Here is a 27479-nt window from a genome sequence, read left to right as displayed (position 1 = left end):
AATTTAGATTTAGCCTATTCTCAAAAGTCCTCCAACCTCTTTTAACGACCTCTGCGGTATGATCATCCTCTTCTGAGTCTATATCCATTTGTTGCGTTACCTCGTCGCATGTCACACTCGTCGTTCATCAAGATAAGTAATAGTAATGCTGTGTAAAATAAAATAAATGATAGAGAAAAATAATAAGAGCGAGACTTATAAGAAACTGAAATACTTTGATAATTCCAAAAATCGTTTTGAACATCGGAGCTCTTTTCAAAATTTGAAAGATAAATACTGAAGGGAAATCAACTAGCAAAAAGTAAAAGATAATGCATAGTGCTTTGTTCAGCCTTTGCTACCCCGAAGCTTTCTGGGCCTTGGTGGTTTCTGATGACCAATTGTTGAGGCGCGCTCCTCGGCCACAGCTTGTATGGATAGGGCCTTCCTCCCCTTCCTCCTCGAGAATGACATGACAGTCCATATTGTCATCTTCTAAGAAACAGGTTCTTCATTGCTGCCAATGTTTCATCTTCCTCTGACCCATATATGATGTCTGCTGGCTGGAAAGTTTGCTCCAGACGGGATATTGGGTGCTTCGCGGCGGGTTAGTAAGGGCCGCGCTATGGTGCGGAGCCAGTTCTTGAATTCTTACCAAGTATATCCATACCCTAACCCGAAAGTGGTGCCATGTTTCTTCGGTTTGATAGGCTTGGTTGATTTCCTTGGAGGTTCTTGCCGAGCCCTTTGCCAGTCATACCCGCTCGAATTCAGTATACTTTCTATTCTTGTTAATCCCCACCACTTATCTTTGTCCACGGCGTTGACTCGCTCAATCTGGTGTAGGTTTTCTCCTCCTAGCTTCCTTCTTCTCAATCGCTGGGATGTGTTTGGCGACTGTATATGGGTTACTCCCGTCACCATGAATAATCACCTCTGGTGATTCCACTCGAATTTCACTGCCTGCGTGCAGGGTTGATGCTACAGCTCCAGCGGCGTGGATCCAAGGTCGTCCAGTAATAAGTTGTATGATGCTGGGATGTCTATTACTTGAAAATCAACATCGAACCAAGTGGTCCCATTTTGCAGACATAACTGATCTCCCCCAATAGTGAGACCTTTGGGAACCATCAAAAGCTTTGACTTGATAGCCCCATCCTTGATTTCAGTAGACTCTTCCCCAATGTTCTGAGGGTCACCAATGGACAAAATGATTGAGGCTGGACTCTCCATCAATCAAAGTCCTGGTGATGAAATAGTCTTCCATTGCACAGTGATGTGCAACGCTTTTTGTGGCCTAAATCTTCAGGGGGCAACTCATTCCTCGTGGAAAGTGATCTTATGACTCTCCAAATATCTGCCCAACCATGTTTGCCATCTCTCATCCAGTTATGTTACTGTACATACTCCTCGCTCAGTATCTTCATCAGGGCATTCTTGTGGTCTGGAGCTCTGCAGTAGAGCTAGAATGGAGATCTGCGCCTAGTGTTTTATTTAAATTGATCGACAACTGAGTATTCTTTCGCCTGTATCTTCCGCCAGAATCATCGCGGCCCAGTTTCAAAGTGCCGTCCAGAGGCCTGCTTATTTGATTCAGCTAAGTGCTCCGGAGTATAAATTCTGCCGGTTCTGGTCATACCCTATGCTGCAATTGCTTCCCCAGACTAGTTTTCCCCTTCCTTCTTGCCTCGGCGGTATAATCCCAAGGAATGGCCTGTGTATAGAATGTCGTTATGGCTGACATTGCTACAGGAATGGCACCCTTGTTTTGGAGGTAATTACAACAACTTCAATGGTACTTCGGAGACCCAAACTCCACCTCAATTGGCTCTGTGGTCTTTGTGGATGACGGTGTTTCAAACTCGAGAGCACGACATGTTTACATTCAACATCCCCAGAGGCTGGATCTGGACTACGAATTGGATTCAGTGTGACTGTTGGTTCTTGGGCTTCGTCACCTTCGCAATCAATCCAATTGACCCTTTGGGTCCCAATCATCTTCTACCTTCGATCATAATGACGCCTCCACCCATATGATCAGGCAAGGGATTGTTGCGAACATAGAGCAGGCTCTTTCGCCACGATGATTTTGTTGTCAATTAGAGCTTGGATTTGTGCTTTCAAAGATCGGCAACTCATCAATGTATGCCCTTTCATGCCGGAATGGCATGCACAGGGTTTTGTTTGGATGACCCATTGGGAGGGACTTTCTGGAGTTATGGCGGGGATTGGGGTGACGGAACCGGCTGTTTTGAGTCTTTCATATAGCTGGTCGATTGGCTCGGTGATGGCGATGTAATGCTTGGGAGGTCTACGGTCGAAATTAGACGTGGCCTGGGGAAGTTTTGGCGGGCGGGAGGGTGATTGGTAGTAGACAAGGCTGAGCATTATAGGCTTGGTAGACAGTTATCGCAGGTTAGGAATATCTTGGTGAGGTAGATTGATATGTGGGGAGGGAGATGATTGGTAAAACAGGTTATGGAATTGGTAAGAGGCGAGGGTGCTTGGTAATTGGGATAGGTGGTATGTGAGAGGGGGTACCGGGTAGGCTTGGTATATTACTGGGAACTTGGTTCTCTGTGCAACCATCACGGCACTCACATCCTTTTTCTGGACGTGCCCCCAGATTGTAGGGCTTTGTTGTAGCCTGTAATGCCTCAAAATTAGTGACCATTACCACTTTTAATGCCTTCCTCGATCCTTTCCCCTAGTTTGATGCTGTCGGAGAATTTCTGGCCTTCAATCAGCATCAACCTCTCATAACATTGTGGGTCCTGAGCTCGGACGAAAAACCTTGTCATCTGTTCTTCTTCATAGGCCGACCTGACCTTAAGCAGCTTCTGATCTCCAACGAGTAGCATACTCGCGGAATGTCTCCGTGGGTTTCTTCTTTCAAATTTTTGGATGTAGAATACATCTGGCGCATTCTCCGTGTTGAATCTGAACCTGTCCATGAAATCGGACGCCATTCCTACCCAGCTGTTCCACTTCTTTGGGGTCTTGGCTAATGTACCAAGATAGGCATCGCCTTTCAAACTTCTCATGAAGAGTTTCATGCGAATCTTTTCATCTCTTCCTACGCCGACCAGCTTATCACAGTATGTCCTCAAATGACCCTGGGATCTCCTGTGCATCAAACATTTCGAACTTGGGAGGTTTGTATCCCTCGGAAGTTCGACGTCTGGATGAATGCAAAGATCCTCATAATTCAGCCTTCAATACCTTTGTATCTCTTCAACACCCTGGACTCGGCTAGTCAGTTTTTTAGCTCGGCGGCTAGTTCTTGGTGAGGGAGTCTTATGTCGTCAGACTCCGACTGTGTTTGTAATGGCGTGAGTGTATTGTGGTAGGGTTTCCACATAGATGGTGAGTGTGTCAGGTGGGGAATGATCATTTGGTGGTTCAGGATGAGGAGTGGGCGTGTTGTTGTGACATGTGTTGTCAATTTTTGATGCAGTAGCGGGTTGTTCTTTGCGGCTTCGGGATGTTCTGTGGAGGTATGGGGTGTTGAGCATTGACGTCTGGAGTAGTGAGGGAGAATGACAAGCTCGCCAAGTTCCGCGACTTGTCTAGTTCTTCTTGAAATTTCAGTAGCTTCTGTTTCGAGCTGGGCGGCACTTTCTTTGGACACCCTGAATACCTTGAGCAACCTCTACCCTTTCAGCTGAGTCTCCTTTCTGATTGTTCACGTCCTCCATTTGCTTTGTTCTTGCTTTTGAAGGACTTGAGGAGAAGAGAGGTGGAGGGCCTTAGATCTTGTGGAAGTAGGATGATATGCCAGAGTGCACGAACTAACCTTTGGGGAGGGAATAAAAAATAAAAGTAAAAACACAAAAAGGTAATAAGTTAGTATGGATTCCGAGAAAAAAATATTGCAATATTTAAACACGTAAGTATAAGAAATATGAATCGTGTCCTAAATTGGTGCCTCGTTGTTGCCCGAGGTAGGCCTAGCGACAAGTTAATTTGGAGAACTTATTATGCTAAATGCCTCATTTTATTGATAAAAATAAGACGAATCCCAAAACGACACTAAGATTGCATAAAGAAAAAAATGTCACTAATGGCCATTTGGCCTTATTACATTTCTAAAGCAAAAAGGAAAAGAAGACTCCTAACTATTTGGCCCCAGAAAGGACCTTCCCAGATCGGCATCTTTAGCTCCATCGAACAGCTTCACCAGCTACGCAGCCCCAGCGTAGATAACCCTGGCCAAAATGTCCTCCTGCATTTCCCTCAGCGTTTGCAATTCTCGATCCTCCGGATGTATTCCCTTCCAGCTCTACCAACCCTCGCCCTCCAAATGCCCTAGACGCTTGTTGGCGCTGACAGCCATATCCTTCCATTCCTCGCATCAACTTTTGATTTGCCTTCTTGAATTTCCTTGATGTTCACTCTCGCCCACTCCCTGATCCTCTTGCGCAACTGGGTTGTTATTAACCTGTATTTCAGCCCTCTCGTCGATGACCCTGTGACCTTGAACAGAACCCGGCTGTCCTAACCAGCATGATCCTTCTTCTAGCCAACCTGGATAGTATGGGGTGTAACCGGCCATGATATATGTCAGGCTCTATGGAATCCTTTCCAGGAATGATCTTGCTATCGTCGTCTTGGAAATCAGCCATGAAATGACTCATCTTTTCGACCTTTGGTACGAACTTGCTTCTCCCCGCCTCCTCATGACTCGGAGAGGGACATAGGGATAAGTTCCCCCAGACCAATGAGTATAAGAAATGGAGCGTCCGAGAGCGGATGATGAACTCTCCAGTGGGAACCATTCGAACATCCACTGCACCTTGTCTTCTTTCAAGTTTTCAAACAACTCTACCCATCCTCGAGCAATCCCCCGGCCGAGCAAACATGTCAGGCATTATAGTTCATTCTTGGATGTGAAAGGCTATATGATCATTCCACGGCCTTCGCGGAAGCTCTTGACGGTATTGACCCCTTTGGAATGTTCTATAAGCCATAGTTGGAGTAGTAAGTTTCAACCCTCAAAGTGACTGGCCCCTCGTTGACAGTTCTCCAAAGCTTCGGTAGATTTCAGCAACAATCATGGGCACTATGCTGAAAGCCGCCCTTCAATCCCTTCTTAGTGTCTTGGTGACCATGGCCTAGTCTGGTATGGATCCTAGCCTTCTTCATTAGAAACACTATCATTCCCAAAAAGCTGAACAATAAAGACGAAAAACCCTCCTGTGGGTATGCCCTAGTGATGTGAGAGGCAAATCATCTGAATAGGTGCGGTAGGACTTTCTATGACCGTACCTCTCGTACAGATAGTCGAAAAGGAATATAGGAGTCCTTCAAACAAGTCAAATCATGAGTTTCTCTTCAACCCCAGTCATTTTGAAGAAACCCCTACCCTTCGATTTTTTGGCATGAGCAAAACTCGGAGTCTCCCAAGGAATACCGGATAACCCACTATTTCTTCGAGCAATGGGGTCATTTCAAGTCCCCAAATCGAAACACTAATCTATCACTATCCCAGAATAAGATCGCAGCCTCTATGATTTTGTTGTCAGGCTGGATTCCAAAAGAGAATGTAAGTTCCCCAAATATTTGCGGAACGAGAGTCTTGGTCACTAGAGTGAGTCTTCCCACCAGCTCTCGCAACCTTGGGTGAATGTGGGTTACCATGCCGAATCTGGGGATTCGTGGCCTCATTTTCTGCAAAACAAAGTGTTAGACCTTACCCCCCGGGACTCGACTATTTAAGCCAATAATTAGCATAATTGCATTTAGTTCTCCAAATAAATGCACAGAATATGTGAGTTGTCCGTTTGGGTTCCAAGGAACCAGTGGACTTTGGACAAGGCTATCTTAAGGAGTCGTTATGTGGGACACACATAACTGACTCGACTAGGTTTAACAGTGATGCCATGAACAATTAAATAGAATAAGTTCTATGAGGTGCTAGACCGGTACCCTTGAGCGGACAACTCAAGAGGGAAAGGCACGAACCGTCGACTGTCACCGCTGATCGACTGGTTTACCGCAAATACGCCTTTGCCAAATTTATGGGGTTAATAAATATCGGAAGAGCGCAACAACTCATTCAAGCGTTGTGTATGGTATTTGTTGGGCATGAGTGGGAATATGATGTGAAATGCAATTACAAAAAATGAAAACACATTGCCACGTATTTTCACGTTCATAATGATTACAATAATTGCTCCAAATTAAAACGGTATTGGAGGAAAACAGGTTAAATGAAAGCGTTAAAGAAAGAAAAAGAAACAAAAAGCCAAGTCAGTTTCGAAGTAGAAGAGAATAAAGACATAAATAAAAGCAATAAAGAAGTAATAAAGTCACGAATAACATGTAATGTAAAAGCCTAAAGAAAGTCCCAGCAGAGTCGCTATGGCTGTCGACGCCCCTTTTTCTCGCGAAATCGGTTTACGACATTTGAGAAACAACTCTTTCCCGTGTGGAATTGGGTTTTTGAATTGAAGAGTCGCCACCTAATGATTAAGTGCATTAGGACACTGAGGGTTTTGAGTTTGAAAACCAGAGTTCGGTTAAAGGCTAGAAATTATCTCTAGAGGGGAAGGTTAGGCATCCCTCAAGATCCACTAGTGTGGTTCCCGGCCATGCTATGTTTGACTTTAATGCAAATAAGTATACAAATAACTTCACACTTAAGGGTTACAAATAGATACGTAACAAGCATTGTTGGAATCAAGGTTTAGATGATCTACAATTTGTTTGAGGGGAAGGATCTAAATGCAAGAAACATTAATCAAGACATGTAAGATTAATTTTCGTTGCCGAGTGCGTCGGAAAAAAAGAAACGAAAAAGAAATAATGCAGTTAATAAAAAAAAAGGCCAGGGTTTTGTCGGGTAGTTGAAAAAGGACAGAATTTTATTGGATATTAAACAGAAGTACATAAGGAAACGGGGGGTCGCTAGGGTTCTTGTAAACTACATGATACACCACACGATAACACCGGTAAATCAATCGTACGCATCAGTGTCTATCATGTGATCATCATCTCAGTTCTACCCCTTACCCCCACTATAAGCGCGGTTAACGTTATTTAAGCACACGGAATGGTCGATAAAGTTACCTACTGCAGCTACTTACCCGTCCACACTATCAGCGCCTGGGAGGCGTTTCAGACTACAATCCTAAAAGGACGAGGCGGGAGCTTGGCTTTATGAGGGTTTTGTAAGAGGACTAAAATTCGGTGCCAAGGGCGACAAACAAAAACACACAAAGACAGTTAATGGGGAAATAGAATAATTACAAGGCTCAAGCAGCCCTCCTCACTTAAAGAACACGAATTGTTTAGCATGTCTTACACATACGTTTACGATTAAGTCGATAGATTACGAAAAGGTATAGGTATCGTGTCCAGGAAGAATTGATACCACACTCATTTCCCAGATAGGGAGTCCAAATTAGCCTCCTGCTAGTTGTACAGTTGTCGAAAAACTTGACATTGTTGATTAATTTTCTAACTATTTTTATGTTTAAACAGGCCCATAGGCCATGATATTTATATAATCCAGGACGAGGAAATCCAAATGATTGCAAAAAGTCAATTATTATTCAAGCTCTAACTACGAGCCGTTAAACAAATTCGGCCAGCTGATATGTGTTTACTAGGATACGCAGTTGGTGCATTCGTGATTAATGTTGTTGATATTCCTATAGGCATGCTTTCTAGGTGTAACTGATTTTGAGCAGAGATCCTATAGGCAGGTATCTATATGTAATGAGTTATCTTTAACTACCTATAAGCAGGCTTGCCTAATGGACAAAATGTATATGCAAGTGCAGGAAGTCCTATAGGCATATGCATCTATACAATATTGCAGGAGCCTCATTATCGATTTATGCCATGGTATTATTACAAAGTGCAGAAACCTATGGCATGGTATCTATGTGAAAAAATCTGCAGGGCTTTGAAAGTCACTTAACCCTCATGAACATGGTTTCTAGGCGAGATGCAAACTTTAACCAGAGTAAATAATCCGATAGACATTGGTATCTCGTGAAAACAGAGTTTTGAACAGAAACATTATATCTCTCCAATGTCAAGGAAACACGCATCAGTGTTCACCTGTCACCGTCAGAAAAGGAAGAGTACACGGAGTTCTTAAAAGAATATGAGGACATATTTGCCTGGTCGTATGATGATATGACCGGTCTCAGTACATCTATTGTAGCTCACAAACTGCCAACAGATCCAACATGTCCGCCAGTAAAGCAGAAACTCAGAAAGTTCAAGCTAGATATGAGTTTGAAAATCAAGGAAGAAGTTACCAAACAAGTCAAAGCCAAGGTCCTCAGGGTAGTGGAGTACCCAACATGGTTAGCCAACATTGTGCCAGTGCCAAAGAAGGACGGAAAGGTCAAAGTCTGTGTCGACTACCGGGACCTCAATCGGGCCAGTCCGAAAGACGACTTCCCCTTACCAAACATACACATCCTGATCGACAACTGCACCAAGCACGAGCTGCAGTTATTCGTCGATTGTTTTGCCGGATATCATCAGATATGGATTGACGAAGAAGACGTGGAGAAAACGGCTTTCATCACGCCGTGGGGAATGTATTGTTACAAGATGATGCCGTTTGGATTGAAGAATGCTGGGGCCACCTACATGAGGGCCATGACTACTATTTTCCATGACATGATACACAAAGAGATCGAGGTGTATGTAGACGACGTCATCATCAAATCCAAGAGAGCCACTAATCACATGGAAGATCTGAGGAAGTTCTTCAACAAACTGAGAAGGTACAACTTGAAACTGAATCCCGCCAAATGTGCATTCGGGGTTCCTGCCGGGAAACTGCTTGGGTTCATCGTAAGTCGCCGAGCAATAGAACTGGATCCCTCAAGGGTTAAGGCCATTCAGGAATTGCCGCCGCCAAAGAACAAGAAAGAGGTTATGAGTTTCTTGGGGAGACTCAACTACATCAGCCAGTTCATAGCCCAGTCCACTGTCATTTGTGAACCAATCTTTAAGATGTTGAAAAAGGACGCCGCCACTAAATGGACTAATGATTGTCAAAAGGCCTTCGACAGAATCAAGGAATACCAGTCAACGCCGTCAGTCCTGGTTCTACCCGAACCGGGTAGACCGCTATTGCTCTACCTTGCAGTACTGGATGGGGCATTCGGCTGTGTTTTGGGACAACATGATGAAATAGGGAGAAAGGAGCAAGCCATCTACTATCTCAGCAAGAAGTTCACCCTGTATGAGGCCCGGTATTCCCTGCTAGAGCGCACGTGTTGCTCTGACTTGGGTAGCTCAGAGGTTGAGGCATTATTTCTGTGCCTATACCACTTATCTCATATCAAGGATGGATCCGCTAAAGTACATCTTTCAGAAGCCCATGCCCATGGGCAAGCTAGCCAAATGGGCAAATCCTGCTGAGCGAATTCGATATTGTCTACATGACCCAGAAAGCAATCAAAGGGCAAGCACTGGCCGATCATCTTGCCGAAAACCCAGTGGGTGGAGAATACGAGCCTCTAAATACGTATTTTCCTGACGAGGAGGTCTCTTTCATAGGAGAAGACGTTGCAGAATGCTATGATGGCTGGAGAATGTTCTTCGACGGAGCAGCAAACTTTAAAGGAGTTGGCATAGGAGATAACCTGCCTATAGGGTCTCTCCTCAAAATCAGTTACACCTAGAAAGCATGCCTATAGGAACTATCAACTTAATCAGAATCACCACTCGTTCCTAAGTTTAAAAATCAGTGGCAATTTGTTTAACACTCGTAGAGCTTATAACTAATGACTTTTTGCAATCATTTATTCCTCCGTCCCTGGATTAATAAATATCATGCCTATAGGCCCTGTTTAACATAGAAATAGTTAGAAAATTAATCAACTGTCAGTTTTCGACAACTACATCTAAGCAGGACTAATTTGGACTCTCTATCTGGGAAATATGTGGTAAATCAATTCTTCCTACGCTAATTTTAATTAATGACCTAAACAGTATGTGTAAGACATGCTAAACAATTCGTTTCTTTAAGTGAGGAGGCCTACTTGAGCCTTTAATTATTCTTATTTCCCCATTAACTGCTTTGTGTGTTTTGTTTGTCGCCCTAGAATTTTATCCTTTTAAAACCCCTGAAAAGCCAAGCTCCCTCCCTTTTAGGATTAGTAGTCCTAAACGCCTCCAGGACTGATATGTGGGACGGGTAATAGCATGCAGTAGGTAATGATACCATTCCGCGCTTAAATACCTTAACGGGGTGGGAAGGGTAGACATGGAGATGATGATCACATGATAACACTATGCGTACGATTGATTACTGGTGTTGTGTGGATGATCCATGTGTTTTACAAACCTAGGACCCCCTTTCCCTTATGTGACTTTGTTTAATATCAATAAAATTCTGTCTTTTCAACTACCCAAAACCCCTTTTTTATTTTACTGCATTATTTCTTTTTTTCCCCCCTAAAAATTTCTTCAATGTCTTGATTAATTTTCTGCATTTAGACCTTCCCTCAAACAAATTGTAGATCATCTAAACCTTGATTCCAACATGCTTGTTACGTATCTATTTGTAACCCTTAAGTGTGAAGTTATTTGTGTACTTATTTGCATTAAAGTCACAACATAGCATGGCCGGGAACCACACTAGTGGATCTTGAGGGGTGCCTAACACCTTCCCCTCGAGATAATTTCTAGCCCTTACCCGAACTCTGATTTTCAAACTCAAAACCCTCAGTGTCCTAATGCACTTAATCATTAGGTGGCGACTCTTCAATTCCAAAAACCCAATTCCCACACGGGAAAAGAGTTGTCTTCTCAAATATCGTAAACCCGATTTCGCGAGAAAAAGGGGGCGTCGACACGGCCCACATCGCGGCGGCCTGGATATCGGTGGATTGGGGACAGAGTTTGGGGCTGAGGAACTTGAAGAGTCTGTTACCTTTTGTTCCCCATATATTTCAATGTATCTCGCTGTATTTCATGTATTTCATTGTATTCATTGTCTTTAGTTTTTTTTACTTTTTCAATATATTCACTGTATTTAACTGTATTCAATGTAATTATATAATTTCAATGTTTCACTGTTCTGTCCAGCAGTATATATTCAGCAGTATGTATTCAATATATTGTAGAATGTATTCATATGTTTTTTTTTAATTAATATAATTTATGTATTCAGATGTATATATGTATTCAAATGTATCTGCAGTGTGTATTCATATGTTTTTGCACTATAGATGACCTGCTATACTTCATGTATTCAATGTATTTTTATGTATTTAACTGTATTCGATGTAATTATATAATTTCAATATATAAATCTATTTGTAAAGATACCGCTAAAAAATATTTTAGTAAAGATACCACTAAAAAAAGAAATGATGGATTGAATCTCTGAAGATTGCTCTGTTTTTGGGATGTTTTTTGGTTGAGAATATTTTCTATAACTGAAAATACAAATTTTGTGTGTTATAATTGAGTTTGTTGAGTTATATTAGGAGTCTATCGCGTTAATTGATTCACTTACCGTTTTTAAATACCTGAAGAGATTTTTTCCCCCGTAAATTCCGTTACTATATTCACGAATACAACTCGCGAATACATATGAATACAGTCTATACATTAGCTGTAATTCCCTTTTTTCCGCCGACTTTTCCTATTGTATTGTATTCATGAATACATTAGCTTAAATACATTGAATACACTCTATAACAAGTTAAAACATAGCTATAGAAAGTAATTTAGTAAATAATAACTATAGCAAGCTAATAATCATTAAAACATAGTGGTTTCTGAAAATATCTCAACAAAATAACACATATTCTTTCACATGTTGCACTAGTAGTCCTCTTTCTTTAACAAGGTGGTGCACTTTTAATCAAAATTCTAAACACGTTAGTTTTTTAACTGGACTCTCGTCACGTGCCTAAAAAATTGCAAGAAGCACAAACCATAGGCACTTGTAAAATAGAGAGACATTAATGCTTCTACAAAAGAATTGGAGTTTATTTTAACACCTCACGTGAGGCATCCAAAGACGAAAGTTAAGTGAGAAGCTTGTGAGGTGTTAAACTTAAAGTGGATGGAGACCAAAATTATTACTAAGTTTTTGAATATTTAAAGGACTAAAAATGTTAGGTTCATATTTGAAGGACCATCGTAAACCTACTCTAAAAAAATAAGGGATCATTTTTGTCATTATCTCGTGAATTTTGTATTCATTTTGGAGAACTATAAGGTATTTCCGTCAATATAAGCAAATTCCAATTTTGGCCATCTGCTTTCCCTGGACCGAGCAGAACAGAGCAGACTCTGTCCGCAACAATGGGTACTGCCGGAGCTTCCTACTCCGTTCAGTTGAGCCACCAATTCCACCGGCGGCCACTTCATCTTGGCTATCTACGTCAACCTCCCTTTCTTCTCCCTGTCACTTGTCTTCTCGCTACTTCCTCTAGTCACAAGGTAACCTTACATTCCTCATTCTCTATGCCTCCATTTAGTTGTATTACTCCGTATGAACTCTGTTAAATTTTTTCTTAGATTATCAAATTATATTTCCGTCGAAGCTCCGGCTCAAGGCGACTGGTAAATCCTCCCCGCGCCGTGCTTTCAAGTCAGTCTCAAGGTATATTTTTAAAGCGCTTTATGACATTTCAACTTAAACTTCATTGCTGGTCCGTCTTTTAACTGTTAATTTACTATGAATTGTGAATTGCGCTATAGGAGGGAGCGGCAGCAGTGAAGTTGACCCGGATCTTCGGTCCGTGCTTGAACTCGCGACTGATTCCGAACTCTACGAACTTCAAAGAATTTTATTTGGTCCAAGGTAATAAACAGTAGCACTATAGTCCATTAGTCCTAAGCTTTTAGTGATTTACTGAAAAAGTAAGGTGCTTTGACATTTCTAAACAAATTTGCCTTCTTGTGCGGTTATGGTTTCAGTTACTTCAGCCCATTGTTGAAGTCAGTAGCAAAGAGAGATGAAATTGACTACATTATGATTGGAGAAGACCTGGAGGAGAGGGAGGAGTTTTTGTCGATGCTTGAATCGAGATTTTTATACCTTGCAGCTGATGCTCGCTCCACATTGAGGTTTCTCTATTACGTTTATTTAGAATACTTGTGTTTTCAACAAAATTTAGAATGCTTTTCAGTCCAATTACTCCAATGAGTTTGAACCATCGTAAAAATATGCTAAACTATAGATCACTCAGCTGCACATTATTACAGTATCAATATAGTGTTTGGTTGTAAAATTGGGCATAAATAAAGTATGACTCTCTCTCATGGGGTTTGGTGGAGGGTACTTTGTTGCTATGACGGGTGGATAGACAATTGAATTGTGTTCTGAAAAATCAGATGCATGTTATCTTCATTGTTCAAACTTGTTTCGTTGTGATAACATTAATGTTCTACATGCAAATTACATGGATGCCCCTCGGAAGTATGAATAATCGCAACTCAAGCTATTGATAGCTCATTATTTAAGGATTCGGTGGTTGAGTATGTGGAGTTCAAATGGTAGTGATGTTTATTGGTTACTTGTATAAAGTTAGACTTCTGATAATGAAACCAAAATAACTGGTAATCGTCACCCGATCATCTCTAGCTTGATGAAATTAGACTTTTTTGAAAATGAAACTGATATAACTGGTGTTCATCACCCGATGCAGCTCTAGTTTGATATACAGTGTTTTGGCATTTCCTGACCTACAGCGCGATTCTTTTAGTTTAGTTCTTACTTTGTTTCAGCGTGGCAGTGATTAATGTTGTTTGTAATTCAATCTAGGGGTAGGAGACCATCATATAGGGAGGTATTGCTTGGTGTCAGGGAAAAATTAAGTATAAGGTGTTCAGCCAAATTGTCTACAGAGGACCTGGAGGCAGAGATTTTTCTTCATCTGCTGCAGGAGTACTCAAGGTAAGCCCCTTTCCTTTTGATTCTGTGAGAACAGATGGTGTGGTTGAGGAGAGGGACTTATTTTTGTTGTTTTGTTACTGTGGATGCCTTAAGAATTTTTGCGCCAGTTATTTCGCATGCTCCCTCTGTCTTATATGATACTATTTTATTAGCTATGAAGTTTACAATGTTTATTTCACTTGTCTTATACAAATAGTAGAGAGAAAATTTTAAGACAGTGATTGGAGAATTAGTTTAATAGAGAAATATTATCCTATTTGATTAGTAAAATGAGTTTAAATTTGTGGAACTTGTGAAAGTTGTATAGTACTATAGAAGGATGATACTAGTGGATTTCAACTTAAAAAAGATGGTGTTACTAATGGAATGTTGTAAACAATTTAGGTTGTCAGAAAATGGAATGAGTCCTATAAAATGGGACAAATAGATAGTTTTTATTGTTTTTCTCCCCCTCATTTACTTCTCTTTCCCGATCAGTTCCATTGGATTTCGGCACGCTTCAAGGCTAGGTTGATTGACAAAATAATTTACCAAACATCTCTCCATTCTCCAGTTTCTATATAGGAGGTTTTAGCTACATTTCATCTTCTGCTGTGATTTTATCTTCTTTACTTCTGTTTGTTTGGAAATCTTGACTCTTATATGGACCTTACGAGAAGAATATCTATCTTCCACAGCTCGAAAGAGAGCTCAGATGATTCTGATGGGCATGGTAATCTAGAGTTTGGGCTTAGTAAGTGGAAGGTGCAAGCAGTTGCCGCAATAAAAGCTGGGGCTGAAGGAGCCCGTTCAGTAATATTAAAGGTTTATTCTTATGTTTTGGAAACTTGTGAATCTTTTGAGCCTTTTGGTCATGCTTTAGTTAACCTGATCTTTATGTTCTAGGGTGGCGGGGTGCTAACATTGGGGAGGATATACAACGGGGTAATATTGATACCTTGTGATTTCTGCAATTTGCTTTCCTTATCCTGTGCTTTCATCCTGTTTGTTACCACAGACCGTGTTTACTGCTTTTCTAGTTAGCCAGGAGATTTTCTGGAAAGATGCTATTGGAGGCTGCCAACTATCAGATAAGTAAGGAAGTCCTTAAAAAGGTGCTTATTTGTTGGAGACTGTAGCATATGTTAGACACTTTAAATGGGTCTCTTTACTGTTCCCGCAATGTGCTCTGACATCTGGATCTATATTTCTTTCACCTGTGAATTATGGTCTTAAAATTGGCTAATCATTAATGACTATGAAAAAGAAGAATGATTAACCATTTATTTTAGAGGAAATTATTTGGTCTGGGTTTTAGTGTCTTTTTAATCCACTTTTCTTCTGGGTTAGCGTCTTGTTAATCCACTTTTCTTCTTAAGGATTTCGCTCGAATATGAACTCATGGAAAAGTTATGTAGTCTCGGCATTGTGTTGGTACATCGAGAGCTGTTTTGGATAAACAGAAACAGAAACAACAAACGCAGTGTAATCTAGAGCTGTTTTGGATACATCTGCTAAAAGATAGGCTTTGTTGAATGTTAAGAATAGGAATGTGCTTTTGAGAAAGTTGTAGCAAGTAAAAGTAAAATAAATGGAATATCATTTTGTTGCATGCATTTGCTTGAAAAGAAAAAGGAAATTTAAGATCAAGATTAAATCAGTTTCCTAAATGAATCCTGCAAATTTTGCACGACTTAATTTGGAGGATCCCTTACAATGAATTTTCCTAATCATATTTCTCAAAAATTTCCGGTTATGAGATGCTGTAAAAGTTTAAGGTTCAAAAAGTTGACTTTCCAGAAATTCCTATTCATATGTAGCAACCAAATGGTTTAACAGAAATCTCTTGGAGGGAAAGAAACATAAGAAAGAGATGGTTCTTCAGAAATAGTGATGCTTTGGCATACCAAAGACAAATATTAATAAAGTCTTCCTGCATTGTTGTATCTTACTGGATAAGTTATAATAGTTGATTTGTGATTCTCTCACATGATTTTCTTGGCTTCACATGGCTCTTGTTTGTTTTAGGGTGGAGAAGTGGCGGCTCTTAACCTGGAGTCCAGATTGGCCATGCTGGCGGCAAAAAAGGTCTAAGAATCCTATGAATATACATTGGTTTGAGGGTTGCCCATTTTGCTTCACTACAGAAGATTACTGCCTATAGTTGTTTTACTGACATAAAGTCCTGCAGAGACCTCTATAGGAAGAGCGGTCATCAGTTTATCTTATTCGCTGAATAACGCAGCATACTCCTTAATTTCCTTAAGATTCTCCCCACTTTCTGTGCATTTTGGTTGAAGATAGTTGATCCTGAAAGCCCATAACTGCTGAATTATTAGGTTAAGTTACCAAATAACACAAGATAAATGGAAAGGAAAAATGTAGACTTAGAAAGACCGTATCAGTAATGAATTATTAGGTTAGTAATTCTCTTTCAGGCTCTGCTTCAAAAACTACAATTTTTGTCGAGTTCTAAATACATGCTGACATCATTGTTTATTGGTTTTGACAGGGCTTAGCAGGTGCTGCCTCCCGTTACTTTGGCCTAAGGAGCATGATGACATTTCTTGGTCCAATGTAATGTCATTTGTGCTGGAAACACTGCCGTGTCTTTCACTGTTTTACTTTCTTAGAAGAACGATATGCTTCACTTGTTTATATCTGCTATAAAGTTCACAAAGTTCTTCTGCTTGCCGTCCTTTTTACTAAAAGTTGCTGTTTCATTAGCATCATTTGTAGACATTGCTCTATCATCAAAGAACTCCTCTTTTTCCATAAAGAGAGCTACTGGAACAACAATCCTCTTCCTTCAGTTGTAGGATCCATAGCAGACATCTTGCTCCCATTCAGGTCAATCCACTATGCTCGATGTGTTTATCTGGACCAGGTGACTCTTTTAGATTTAAGAGCCCTCATATAAAGAAGAGAATCAAGATTGTTAGAATAGTCATGTAAATAGGAGTAAATAAATAACCCTAATCCAATATATATTAGGAGTAGGACATGTTATGTGTGTATATATATAGGGCTCATTGTAACATATGAATATACATCAATAATATATTTTCTCCCGTGCTTTCTCACATGGTATCAGAGCAACCGTGAGAAATTTATCGTTGTGCGTCATTCCAACGATATCCGGGAAGAAACAACTCAGTCACCGTGCAATTTTCCGGTGACCTAAGTGACTAATTGCGTCAAAGTCACTAATTATCAGTGTTGTGCAAAAACCAACACCACCACAGGATTCCCAAGGCTCCGGCGACCAAACCCCAGTAAACCCCATCGGAAAACACCCCCTCACGCGCCCTCACGCGCCGGCGATATTCCGGCAAATCTGACCCACGCGCCCCCACGCGCCGGCGCGTGAGCACTGTTTCGGCCATTTTTTGAAAATCTTCCAGTTGGACAGTCGGATCGCCTAGTAATTCCGAGTCTGTCCATACCTTTTTCGTTTGATTCCGACCACTTTGAGTTTTTCCGGCAACTACACTGATTTTTCCGGCAGCTACAGTACTTTTCCGGCAAACACAGTGTTTTCTTCATCTGTTTCAGAGAATTTTCAGTTGATTCTTTTTGTTATTTGGTGATAATCCAACCATGTCTTTGGGAGTCGATGCTTTCGGGTCTAGAAACCCGGGTTCTGGCAGTTCCGGTGTTATGATTACCTCAGAACCTTTAATGGGAGGTTCAAACTACTTAGATTGGGCTTCATCTGTCGAGTTGTGGTGTAAAGGTCAAGGAGTTCAAGATCATTTAACAAAAAAGGCTAGCGAAGGTGATGAAAAGGCCAAAACACAGTGGGAGAAGGTCGATGCTCAGTTATGTAGTATCCTGTGGCGATCTATTGATTCCAAGTTGATGCCCTTGTTCCGTCCATTCCAGACATGTTATTTAGTTTGGGAAAAGGCTCGTAATCTATACACTAATGACATATCTCGTTTCTATGATGTAATNNCCTGCTAATACTGCGGACTTGTCTCCTCTTAATCAACCGATTGCACTTCGGAAAGGTATACGGGCCACCCTTAATCCTAATCCCCATTATGTCGGTTTGAGTTATCATCGTTTGTCATCACCCTATTATGCTTTTCTATCTTCTTTGTCCTCTGTTTCCATCCCTAAGTCTACAGGTGAAGCATTGTCTCATCCAGGATGGCGACAAGCTATGATTGACGAGATGTCTGCTTTACATACGAGTGGTACTTGGGAGCTCGTCCCTCTTCCTTCAGGTAAATCTACTGTTGGTTGTCGTTGGGTGTATGCAGTCAAGGTGGGTCCGGATGGTAAGGTTGATCGTCTTAAAGCTCGTCTTGTTGCCAAAGGATATACTCAGATATTTGGGCTCGATTACAGTGATACCTTCTCTCCTGTGGCTAAGATAGCATCAGTCCGCCTTTTTCTATCCATGGCTGCTGTTCGCCATTGGCCCCTCTATCAGCTGGACATTAAGAATGCTTTTTTACACGGTGACCTTGAGGATGAAGTTTATATGGAGCAACCACCTGGGTTTGTTGCTCAGGGGGAGTCTCGTGGCTTTGTATGTCGCTTGCGTCGGTCACTTTATGGTCTAAAGCAGTCTCCTCGAGCATGGTTTGGTAAGTTCAGCACAGTTATTCGAGAATTTGGCATGATTCAGAGTGAAGCTGATCATTCTGTATTCTATCGGCATTCTGCCTCGAGTCTCTGTATTTATCTGGTGGTCTATGTTGACGACATTGTTATTACCGGCAATGACCAGGATGGTATTACTAAATTGAAGCAACATCTCTTGCAACACTTTCAGACTAAGGATCTGGGCAAACTAAAGTATTTTCTGGGTATTGAGGTCGCTCAGTCTAGCTCAGGTGTTGTGATCTCACAACGAAAGTATGCCTTAGATATTCTTGAAAAGACAGGAATGACAGGTTGTAGACCGGTTGACACTCCGATGGATCCGAATTCTAAACTTATGCCAGGACAGGGGGAGCCTCTTAGCGATGCTGCAAGATATAGACGGTTGGTTGGTAAATTAAATTACCTTACAGTGACAAGACCTGACATTTCCTTTTCTGTGAGTGTTGTGAGTCAGTTTATGGATTCTCCGTGTGATAGTCATTGGGATGCAGTTGTTCGCATTCTTCGGTATATAAAATCAGCTCCAGGCAAAGGTTTATTGTTTGAGGGTCGAGGCCATGAGCAGATCGTTGGATACTCAGATGCTGATTGGGCAGGATCACCTTCTGATAGACGTTCTACGTCTGGATATTGTGTCTTGGTAGGAGGAAATTTGGTGTCCTGGAAGAGCAAGAAACAGAATGTGGTTGCTCGGTCTAGTGCAGAAGCAGAATATCGAGCGATGGCTATGGCGACATGTGAACTAATTTGGATCAAACAGTTGCTCAAGGAGTTGAAATTTGGTGAGATTAGTCAGATGGGACTTGTGTGTGATAATCAAGCTGCTCTTCATATTGCGTCAAATCCAGTGTTCCATGAGAGAACTAAACACATTGAGATTGACTGTCACTTTGTTAGAGAAAAGATACTCTCGGGAGATATTGCTACAAAGTTTGTGAAGTCGAATGATCAGCTTGCAGATATTTTCACCAAGTCCCTCACTGGTCCTCGTATTAACTACATATGTAACAAGCTCGGTACATATGATTTATATGCACCAGCTTGAGGGGGAGTGTTAGAATAGTCATGTAAATAGGAGTAAATAAATAACCCTAATCCAATATATATTAGGAGTAGGACATGTTATGTGTGTATATATATAGGGCTCATTGTAACATATGAATATACATCAATAATATATTTTCTCCCGTGCTTTCTCACAAAGATATTAGAGAAAAGGTTCAACAACTTATTCCTACTAATAAGTTGGAGAACCTCTAATGTTAGAAAACCTTAGGGGTGTCAAATAAGTGGGTTGAATCAAGTTCGGACGGGTTAAAATGGGTTGAGTCAATGAATTGGGTTTGAATCAATCCATCCAAAGTTTTATAGAGTTTTAATGGGTAAAGTACGCTACCTTAATAGTCAAAATTGACTCCATACTTTTAGATGTAGTTTGGGTTGTGTCCGAATTGACCTATCAATGAATTTATGTCCAACACAACTGGCCCAAACATGTAGGGGTTGGGCTGTTTCACTTATCTGAGCTAAATTTGACACCACAGAAAACCCCTAATTTGTCTTGATAGACAAAATATTCCGCGTTGGAATGAAAGGAATCCAAATGGAGTGATCCAGATGGAGTGCAATGAATATTGAGGCTTCATGTAGCTTGCTCATCTGGTCCGAAATTGAGTTGTATTTTGTGACTTTGCCATTTTATGCAATTACTTGGACTAACAAGAGCTCGTTCAGTATCAGGATTAAGGATAAATGAATGCTTATATTCTTTGGCAAGATTGCAAAATTGAAATTGAAGCTTTCTATAACCAAGTACTTAACGGGGTTGTGGAGAGAAATCGTAGGGTTATGTTGGATTTTGCGGTTATCAAGTTTTCCTGCTTTCTGTCTTGCCGTCATATTGGATTTCGTAGTTGTTTGGATCGAACTGGTTGATGCAAGTGGCAAATGCTTCAACCGAAGTTGTATTCAAAGGCAATAGAGTATACTTGTTAGTTCAACAGTATGATTGAATGGCGATAAAATAAAGTAAATGATTGAATGATGAATTATGGACCTTAAGACTGTTCGCTCTTGAAGGCTGTAGCTTATAAGATAATTCTGCATATTTTTTGCTATCTGGACCAGATAATCTGGTTTACCTTGTTGATAAGGAATTCGAATGTTTTCCTGAAGCATTTGCCTAACCATTTCACTTGGAAAAGATGTTTCTTTTTCGAACTATCTCTCTAGGTTGCACTGTTAGGAAACTCCTTTTTAATGTGGTTCACTCTTTTATTTAATTTCTTTCCATGACTTGGTTGCCCAATTGTTGTCTCTGTTAGTGAAGGTGAAGCAGTGAATTAAGTTCTCAGGTTTTCTGGTTTTATATACTTCTCCTTGTATTGTTCTTACACAGTCTGTGACCACATTGTATGTGGCATCTTATGCAGTCTGTGGGGAACACTTCTAGCAGATGTTGTCATTCAGATGCTTGGAACTGATTATGCTAGAATCGTCCGAGCAATTTATGCATTCGCACAGGTAATGTGCTATCATGCTTGAATCTTCAAATACATGGATGGAGCCAGCTCTTTTTAAATAGGGGAAGAAGTCGTAAGATTGATCTATTTTTATTATTCCAGTTAGAGATATAAGTGTTTGTTTAAAGATAAATGTGAGATTTACCTCTAATTTTTTAGGCCCTAATTTACCTTAAACAGTATTGAAATAAGATCGGCTGAATAGAGCAGAAAGTACTGAGAGATTTATATAGCCTCCATCAAGTTTGAGATTGAGCTGTGTTTAATTGATTGGTGGAAGCATTTTTAAAATTATTAAGTTCAGTAGAAGATGGTATATATACTACCAATAAATCAGCAAGCTTACAAAACTTAACATTGTATAAATTCAATGAGGAGTTAATGAACTTTATCGCTCTCTGTATTTTAGTTGAAGTAAACTTTAAGGTTTATTCGTTTTTTTATTTTTTAGTTTTAATATTAGTCTGTTTAAGGTAGAAAAAGAAAAAACATCTCTTTCACCTTTTCAGGTGTGCTAAATTCACATGGGGTGAACTAGTATGAATAGTAATTAATCTTTTAAAGTTAATTTTATCATCTTCAATAGATATCATGTTTCATAGCCTTTCTCTTTCTGGCTTGGGGTATTTCAAAGCAAAAGAAGAATTTTGACAAAGGGATTCATGGACCCCCAAGCATACAGGTTCCACTGCCCTGTTCAAACCCCATGATCTATCATTTGTTTGTCTGTTTTCTTTTTAACTTCTTACACAGGTAGCCCTTTAAGTTTACGTTATCTGCCTTGAATAGCTGAAGAGATATTTGTGGTGGTTACTGGTGCGGTATAGGATATAGGTCTTTGAACATGTACTGTGTAAGAACGAAATCAATTGTATCTTTGGGATGATCCTGTAACATTTTTCTTGCATAACTATGTGTAGATAAGCTTCTTAAGCATCGTCGTTTGTCATTTGCTTCAGATCCGAATCACCCGCACATACAAAACATCTGATGTTCAGTAAAAAAGCTTACTTAGAGGTTGAACTCTAAAGCTTGCGGCACATGGCACACTGGGATATTAATAGGCTATTTGGCTTGAAGGTGGTTCTCTACTTGTGCATATTAGCTAGTGGAGAGAATGTTCCCTGCAGTGCTCAGAAGGGCTTGTCCTTCATTGTACATACGTTTAGGGTGGAAGATAAGTCTCTTCACTAGTTTGAGAGAGGCATAAAGCCTCCTTGAACTTGTATTTTCGTAAATATCTAGATTACTGACTAAAGAAAATGCTGTTGTTAGTGGTAAAAATATGAAAAAGGATACCAAAACAGGTTGCTGTAAGATTCTGTTGTGTATTGCCAGGGTTTTGTGAGGGTTGATGTTACAAAATTTTGTTATTTAATTGTTCTGGCCTACGTAGCTTGAGATATGAGAGCTTTACATTTTCATATCAGCTGTTTTGATACGCCTGATTTTCTTTGCGGTATATTCTGAGTTTAAAGAATTTCTTCGTTGTCGCAATCAAATACAGGAAAAAGTTATTCACACTCGTGTTCACACTAGAACCACATTAATATATGTAGTCAAGGGACATATTGAGGTGGAAATATGTTTTACTTGACCATGATTAAGCATTAAATGTTCTTACAGGAAGGCATTTTTGACTGCTCCACAAGGACATATAATACTCTTTTGGTATTGCAGTTCGATTTTCATGTAACATAAGAATTCAAACCATGGCCTTTTGTAATATTTACCTTAGAATCGGTCTACTATTCAGGACAGAAAGGAATCATTTGGCATTAGATAATGGAACCTCTACATCTCTGTCCAAAAATGTTAAGATTACCAAGTCAATTGGCGTCTAAATGCTTGAACTTTAATACAGCCGAAAGTATGTATAGCAAATACAAAAGAAATACCTGTTTATAAACGACAAGGTGTCTCATTATCTTGTTTTCTTTCTTGACTAACACTTAGCATTATGTATATATTTGGATTCGTTGCTTGTTCAACGCTATTAATCAAATAAGTAAATTAAATTGGGAAAGGATTGTTTGTTTCCTGCTGTGACATTCACGTCCAGCTAAAATGACATGATTCAGAGAATTTCTTTTTGGTGTGGCCATTTGGACCAAATCAGCGATGTTTAAGTGCTGGTTATTAGTGTATAAAAGGATGTATTTGTACCATTGAAAATATTCCAGTTCTCAAGAGTGTCAAGGAAAGAAGAAATTAAACTAAGAATAGAATGGCTACTTCTAATATAATTATCAACTCAATTGCTATACTGAGGATACTTACTCTCGCGTCGTGCGCAGCTGCCCTTGCACTTATTGTTACAAACAACTTCAAATTAGATGGTGACAAAACCAAATTCAGTGACATCAAAGGCTTCAGGTGAATTTCTTTCTTTCCAGATTCAAGTGGTGGCAAAGGAAAAATGTTAAAAGTATTTTATTAGATGGTGTGTGGTTTTTGTACGATAAATATAATTTCAGGAATTATGTCCAGTTAAAATCTTGCATATCAACGACTCAATTACACCTTTTGGTAACAATTACCTGTCTTTGTTCGTTTGTTTTTTCTGGTTAACTAATATCTGCCATATTTTGAATAAAACAAGTAGACTAGGTTACAATAGTGCCTGGCAATGAGTACAAAAAATGAATCTTATTTTCTTCTTTGTTATTGAGGTAAATTTATAAAATTGTTACTCCAATATTTATGATTCAATCTCATAATTACAGGTATGTCTTAGCAGCCGCTGCAGGAGGAGTTCTGTATTCATTGATTCAGCTGCCTTTCGCACTGTATTATGCCGTCAAAGAGAAGAGGTTGATTAAGGGCGACTTTCTGCCGATGTTTGATTTTTACGGAGATAAGGTTTTCTTCTATGAACTCATAAGCAGCTATATATTTATATAATAATATGCTTCTGTTTACTATCGTAGTATACAAACGGCTCTCTCCTATTTAATGCACTTGTAAGATATAAGGGTAGCCCGTGTACAAAGTATTCAGTATTCACGCCGTGTCTGTGGAAGGGTCACACCCCAAGAGGTGTGATGTGCTTCTACGGCTCGAACTCCTAGCCTATAGATCACACGAAGATAACTTTACTGTTGCTCCAAGGTTCCCTTTCACTTGTAAGATATAAAAAAATACACAATATAGTCGCTCCCAAAATAATTGTCAGAAAAATATATATTTTTGTATATTAATATATAATATGCCTTTTTTGTATATTTGACCAGCAAATATAGTTATTTTTGACCGACCGGCCAAATGTAACTTGCCCAAATATTAATTACAAATTTTACTAGTGTAGTACTTATGTAAACACCAAAGTGTATAAAACGATTTAAAGACTTTCACATTAACTTTATACACAAAGACGCCTATTTCTACGGGAAAAACTTACCTACACCCAATGTATACACCAAATCTAATTAAGTTAACCATAGAAATAAACTAACAACTACAAGAGATTTTTTTTAATAAAAAAATTAAGAAAAGGTAAGAAACAGTCCTAATATAACTGAATGTTATCATTACTCTTTGTGTTTTTTCGATTTTAGACTTTTAAGTCTTTGGTTAAGCTTATTAAACTTATCTGGACGGACGATGGTATAATATGATGGTATTTATAAAGAAGCTCTCAGACGTCTTGAATAACCTTATAAGATGCTTCCTTCGAAAGCTAAGTTTTCTTATAGTTAACTTCATTTTTACGTGTTAGAGCTAAGTAGAACAGTTATCTTGTAGGCTGCCTTGTTGAATGCCTTTAACAGTGATTAGTTTTGTAATTTCATAGCTAATTTTTATGTTAAAGAAGAGTTGAATGATCTACTATAAGTTAGTGTGGAAAGGTGGAAGCTAGTATATTTTTGACTTTATAAGATCCTGGAAAAACCAATAAGATAGTATTGTACTTATATTGTCGTATTGTACTTATCAGAATATATAAAAAAATTATTTAATTAATACAATGAGGGTGTACTTGCAACAAAAAATTATTTAAGAAGAAAGAAGGAGAATTTGGGTGCTTAATGGGAAATGCGTTAGCCCTGATTTGCTCGCTCACGATAGCGTCTTCCTTTCGATATATTTTTCGTGAAACAACGGAAATAGCTAGAAAATATTTAAGATCATTATATTATTATTATTGTTATTATTTAAAATTATATAAAAAAATAGATGGAGTTAACAATGATTAAATACTAGTTATATAATTGAATAAGATGGAAAGTGTCATTTAATTATTGGCTTGGTGTATACTCCGGGTGCGAGTATATTTTTTTCCTATTTCTACTATGCTTTCATTTTACAGAAATTACAGACTCAAGGGTCGTTTGGTACGCGAGATACAGTGGGATAATATTTGGGACAAAGTTTATAATATGTTTGGTTGACGCTATAAATTTATTCCGGGATAAATTTATATCGCCAATCAAATATCATATAAATTTAATACCATACTTTATCCCACATTATCCCGCGTACCAAACAACCCCTTAGAGAATAAATCCGATCAGCTTTCGAATAATATAGTTGGTTGTAAAGCTATAGATATAAGAAACATTAAGTTTGACTGCCGGGTAAAAAATCTCTGTTTTACTTATAAAATATTCCCTCTGGTATACAATAAGTGACCAATTTGCTTTTGGCACGCCCATTAAGAAAATACTAAATTATATACAAAAATACCTAGTATGACTAAACTACCCTTAATTAAATATTTAATGTGAGAAGTAAGAAAACTTTTTAGGGATATGTACAGAAAGGTAATTTTGTAAAAACAAATTGAATTCCTTCTTGATTATATAAATGAACACTTATTTTGGACCAAAATAAAAAAGTAAATTGGTGTGAACAGGAGGGAGTACAATATACTATTAGTGGTCACTTTAATTGCTTAGAACTAATAAGATCCAATAATCCGAGAAAAAGATAGCAAATGTTGGACCAATCTTTCATTAAATAGTCTCTCTTATTTTGTAAAACGTGTAAACATCATAGTGGAGTTGGTTTAAGCCAAAAGGGCAAAAGCAGAAGTTGCAATCTGTTTTTAAAAATTGCATAAAAATCAGAGATCAAACACATATTTCCATTGCATTCATTCTCTATATTTTAATTACATGTATTTTTGAACGAAATTTGCAGGTGATAGCGTTCTTGTTGGCAAGTGGAGTTGGCGTAGGATTTGGCGTCAGTATTGAACTGAAAATATTGATAGACCAATTAGTTGACAGCTTTGATGGAGTTGAGGAATTTCAGGACAAGAGCCAAAAATTTCTGGACAGAGGAATTATTGCCAGTGGAATACTCCTTGTTGGTTTTACTACCATGGCTATACTCACCATTTTTACTTCTGCCAATCGCAATGGAAGAGGCTTCTAGCTCTGACTAGATGGAAAATTTAAAAAAATTCAATTGCCATCTTTTTCTGTAGTCATTTCATTTTGCGGTGTAATACTCTCTACTTTGATTTTGTAAGAACTACGAGAATTCATTTTGTTAAATTATTGCTGGTATTGTCAGGTGCAGAGGCGGATTCAGGATTTTAAGTTTATGGGTTCTTGTCGCAATCTTAAAATAATATACAATAATAACTGGGTTCACAAATAAATATTTATAGATATTTAATAATTTTTTTAACAAAAATACAGGATTTACACAAAAATAACTAGGTTCCTGGGAATCCATATTTTATACTCTAAATCCGCCCCTGTGTACGCGGACCAATCGGTCTTTACAACACCAATTACAAAATTATCTCCATAATTATTGTTTAGACCGCTACGTACTTCCAAAAAGTTACCATAAAATATACAATAATTTTCATTAAAGACTGAGAGCTGCTGACTTCAAGAATATGAAATCCAATAAATGCTTAAATAATAATTAATGCTCCTAAAATTAGACTTGAGAAAAACTCTCTGACAACGCCTAACTTCCTTCACCATCTAGTCAGGTTGATGAAAAGGACAAAATAGACTTTTTTTTATGGGTATGAGAGGGATATATCTAATTATCTATTGTTCGAGGTTGGAGTAGCAGTCAGATTTTTACTATCATGGGTTGTAATGGGATGTATAAGATTCCTTCATTCTTAACGAAAGTATCGAGCACTAAGAATGAAAAAAATCATTATAGAAACACTTTCTATTTTAATAGGCCTTATGCATGGTGAATTCAAATTAATTGGGTCCCCAAAGCGACATCTTAGGATAAAAAATAAACGCTTAGGTTATTTAAGCAAAATTGGAATTTTCCGTCTTTAGTATTATCATATTATCAAGGATTTTTTATTTCCCTCTTCATTTGCGGGTTTGCTTAAAGGATTGTCTGTTTCCTGCTCTGACATTCTCGTCCGGCTATAATGATCTTAAATTATGCGACGTTTATTAAGTGCTGGTCATAGTGTATAAAAAGATGTTCTCTACTATTGGAAAAAATACATTTTAGAATTGTTCACAAAAGAGTGTCAAGAATATTTTATATATATATAT

At 39.0% G+C, this 27479-nt stretch overlaps 2 protein-coding genes across 7 annotated transcripts; both read left to right on the top strand.

Annotated features, from left to right (window-relative positions):
- Positions 1-12172: 12172 nt before the first annotated feature.
- LOC109218305 lies at positions 12173-22414 on the top strand. 6 transcript variants are annotated; one of them, XM_019382654.1, is made up of 13 exons: positions 12173-12411; positions 12490-12574; positions 12673-12775; positions 12892-13041; positions 13739-13870; positions 14548-14674; positions 14756-14794; positions 14868-14944; positions 15878-15936; positions 16360-16426; positions 16577-16736; positions 20899-20989; positions 21948-22414. In XM_019382654.1, exons 1-12 carry the CDS (start codon positions 12274-12276, stop codon positions 20947-20949), a joined length of 1188 nt encoding a protein of 395 aa, XP_019238199.1. In that variant the 5' UTR covers positions 12173-12273; the 3' UTR covers positions 20950-20989; positions 21948-22414. The 6 variants fall into 6 exon arrangements, 5 of the variants coding, with proteins under 5 accessions (XP_019238199.1, XP_019238200.1, XP_019238201.1 ...); XM_019382655.1 differs by having other exon boundaries at positions 12178-12411; positions 14890-14964; positions 15878-15937; positions 16362-16426; XM_019382656.1 differs by lacking the exon at positions 16577-16736 and having other exon boundaries at positions 12179-12411.
- A 767-nt stretch (positions 22415-23181) lies between these two features.
- Positions 23182-26485, top strand: LOC109218304 (CASP-like protein 4D1). The gene is made up of 3 exons (XM_019382653.1): positions 23182-23364; positions 23715-23850; positions 26131-26485. Exons 1-3 carry the CDS (start codon positions 23216-23218, stop codon positions 26365-26367), a joined length of 522 nt encoding a protein of 173 aa, XP_019238198.1. The 5' UTR covers positions 23182-23215; the 3' UTR covers positions 26368-26485.
- Positions 26486-27479: the final 994 nt, after the last annotated feature.

This window comes from Nicotiana attenuata, unplaced genomic scaffold, assembly GCF_001879085.1.
Source record: "Nicotiana attenuata strain UT unplaced genomic scaffold, NIATTr2, whole genome shotgun sequence".
In the NCBI taxonomy this organism is placed as follows: domain Eukaryota; kingdom Viridiplantae; phylum Streptophyta; class Magnoliopsida; order Solanales; family Solanaceae; genus Nicotiana; species Nicotiana attenuata.
This window is presented reverse-complemented; position numbering and strand designations above follow the sequence as displayed.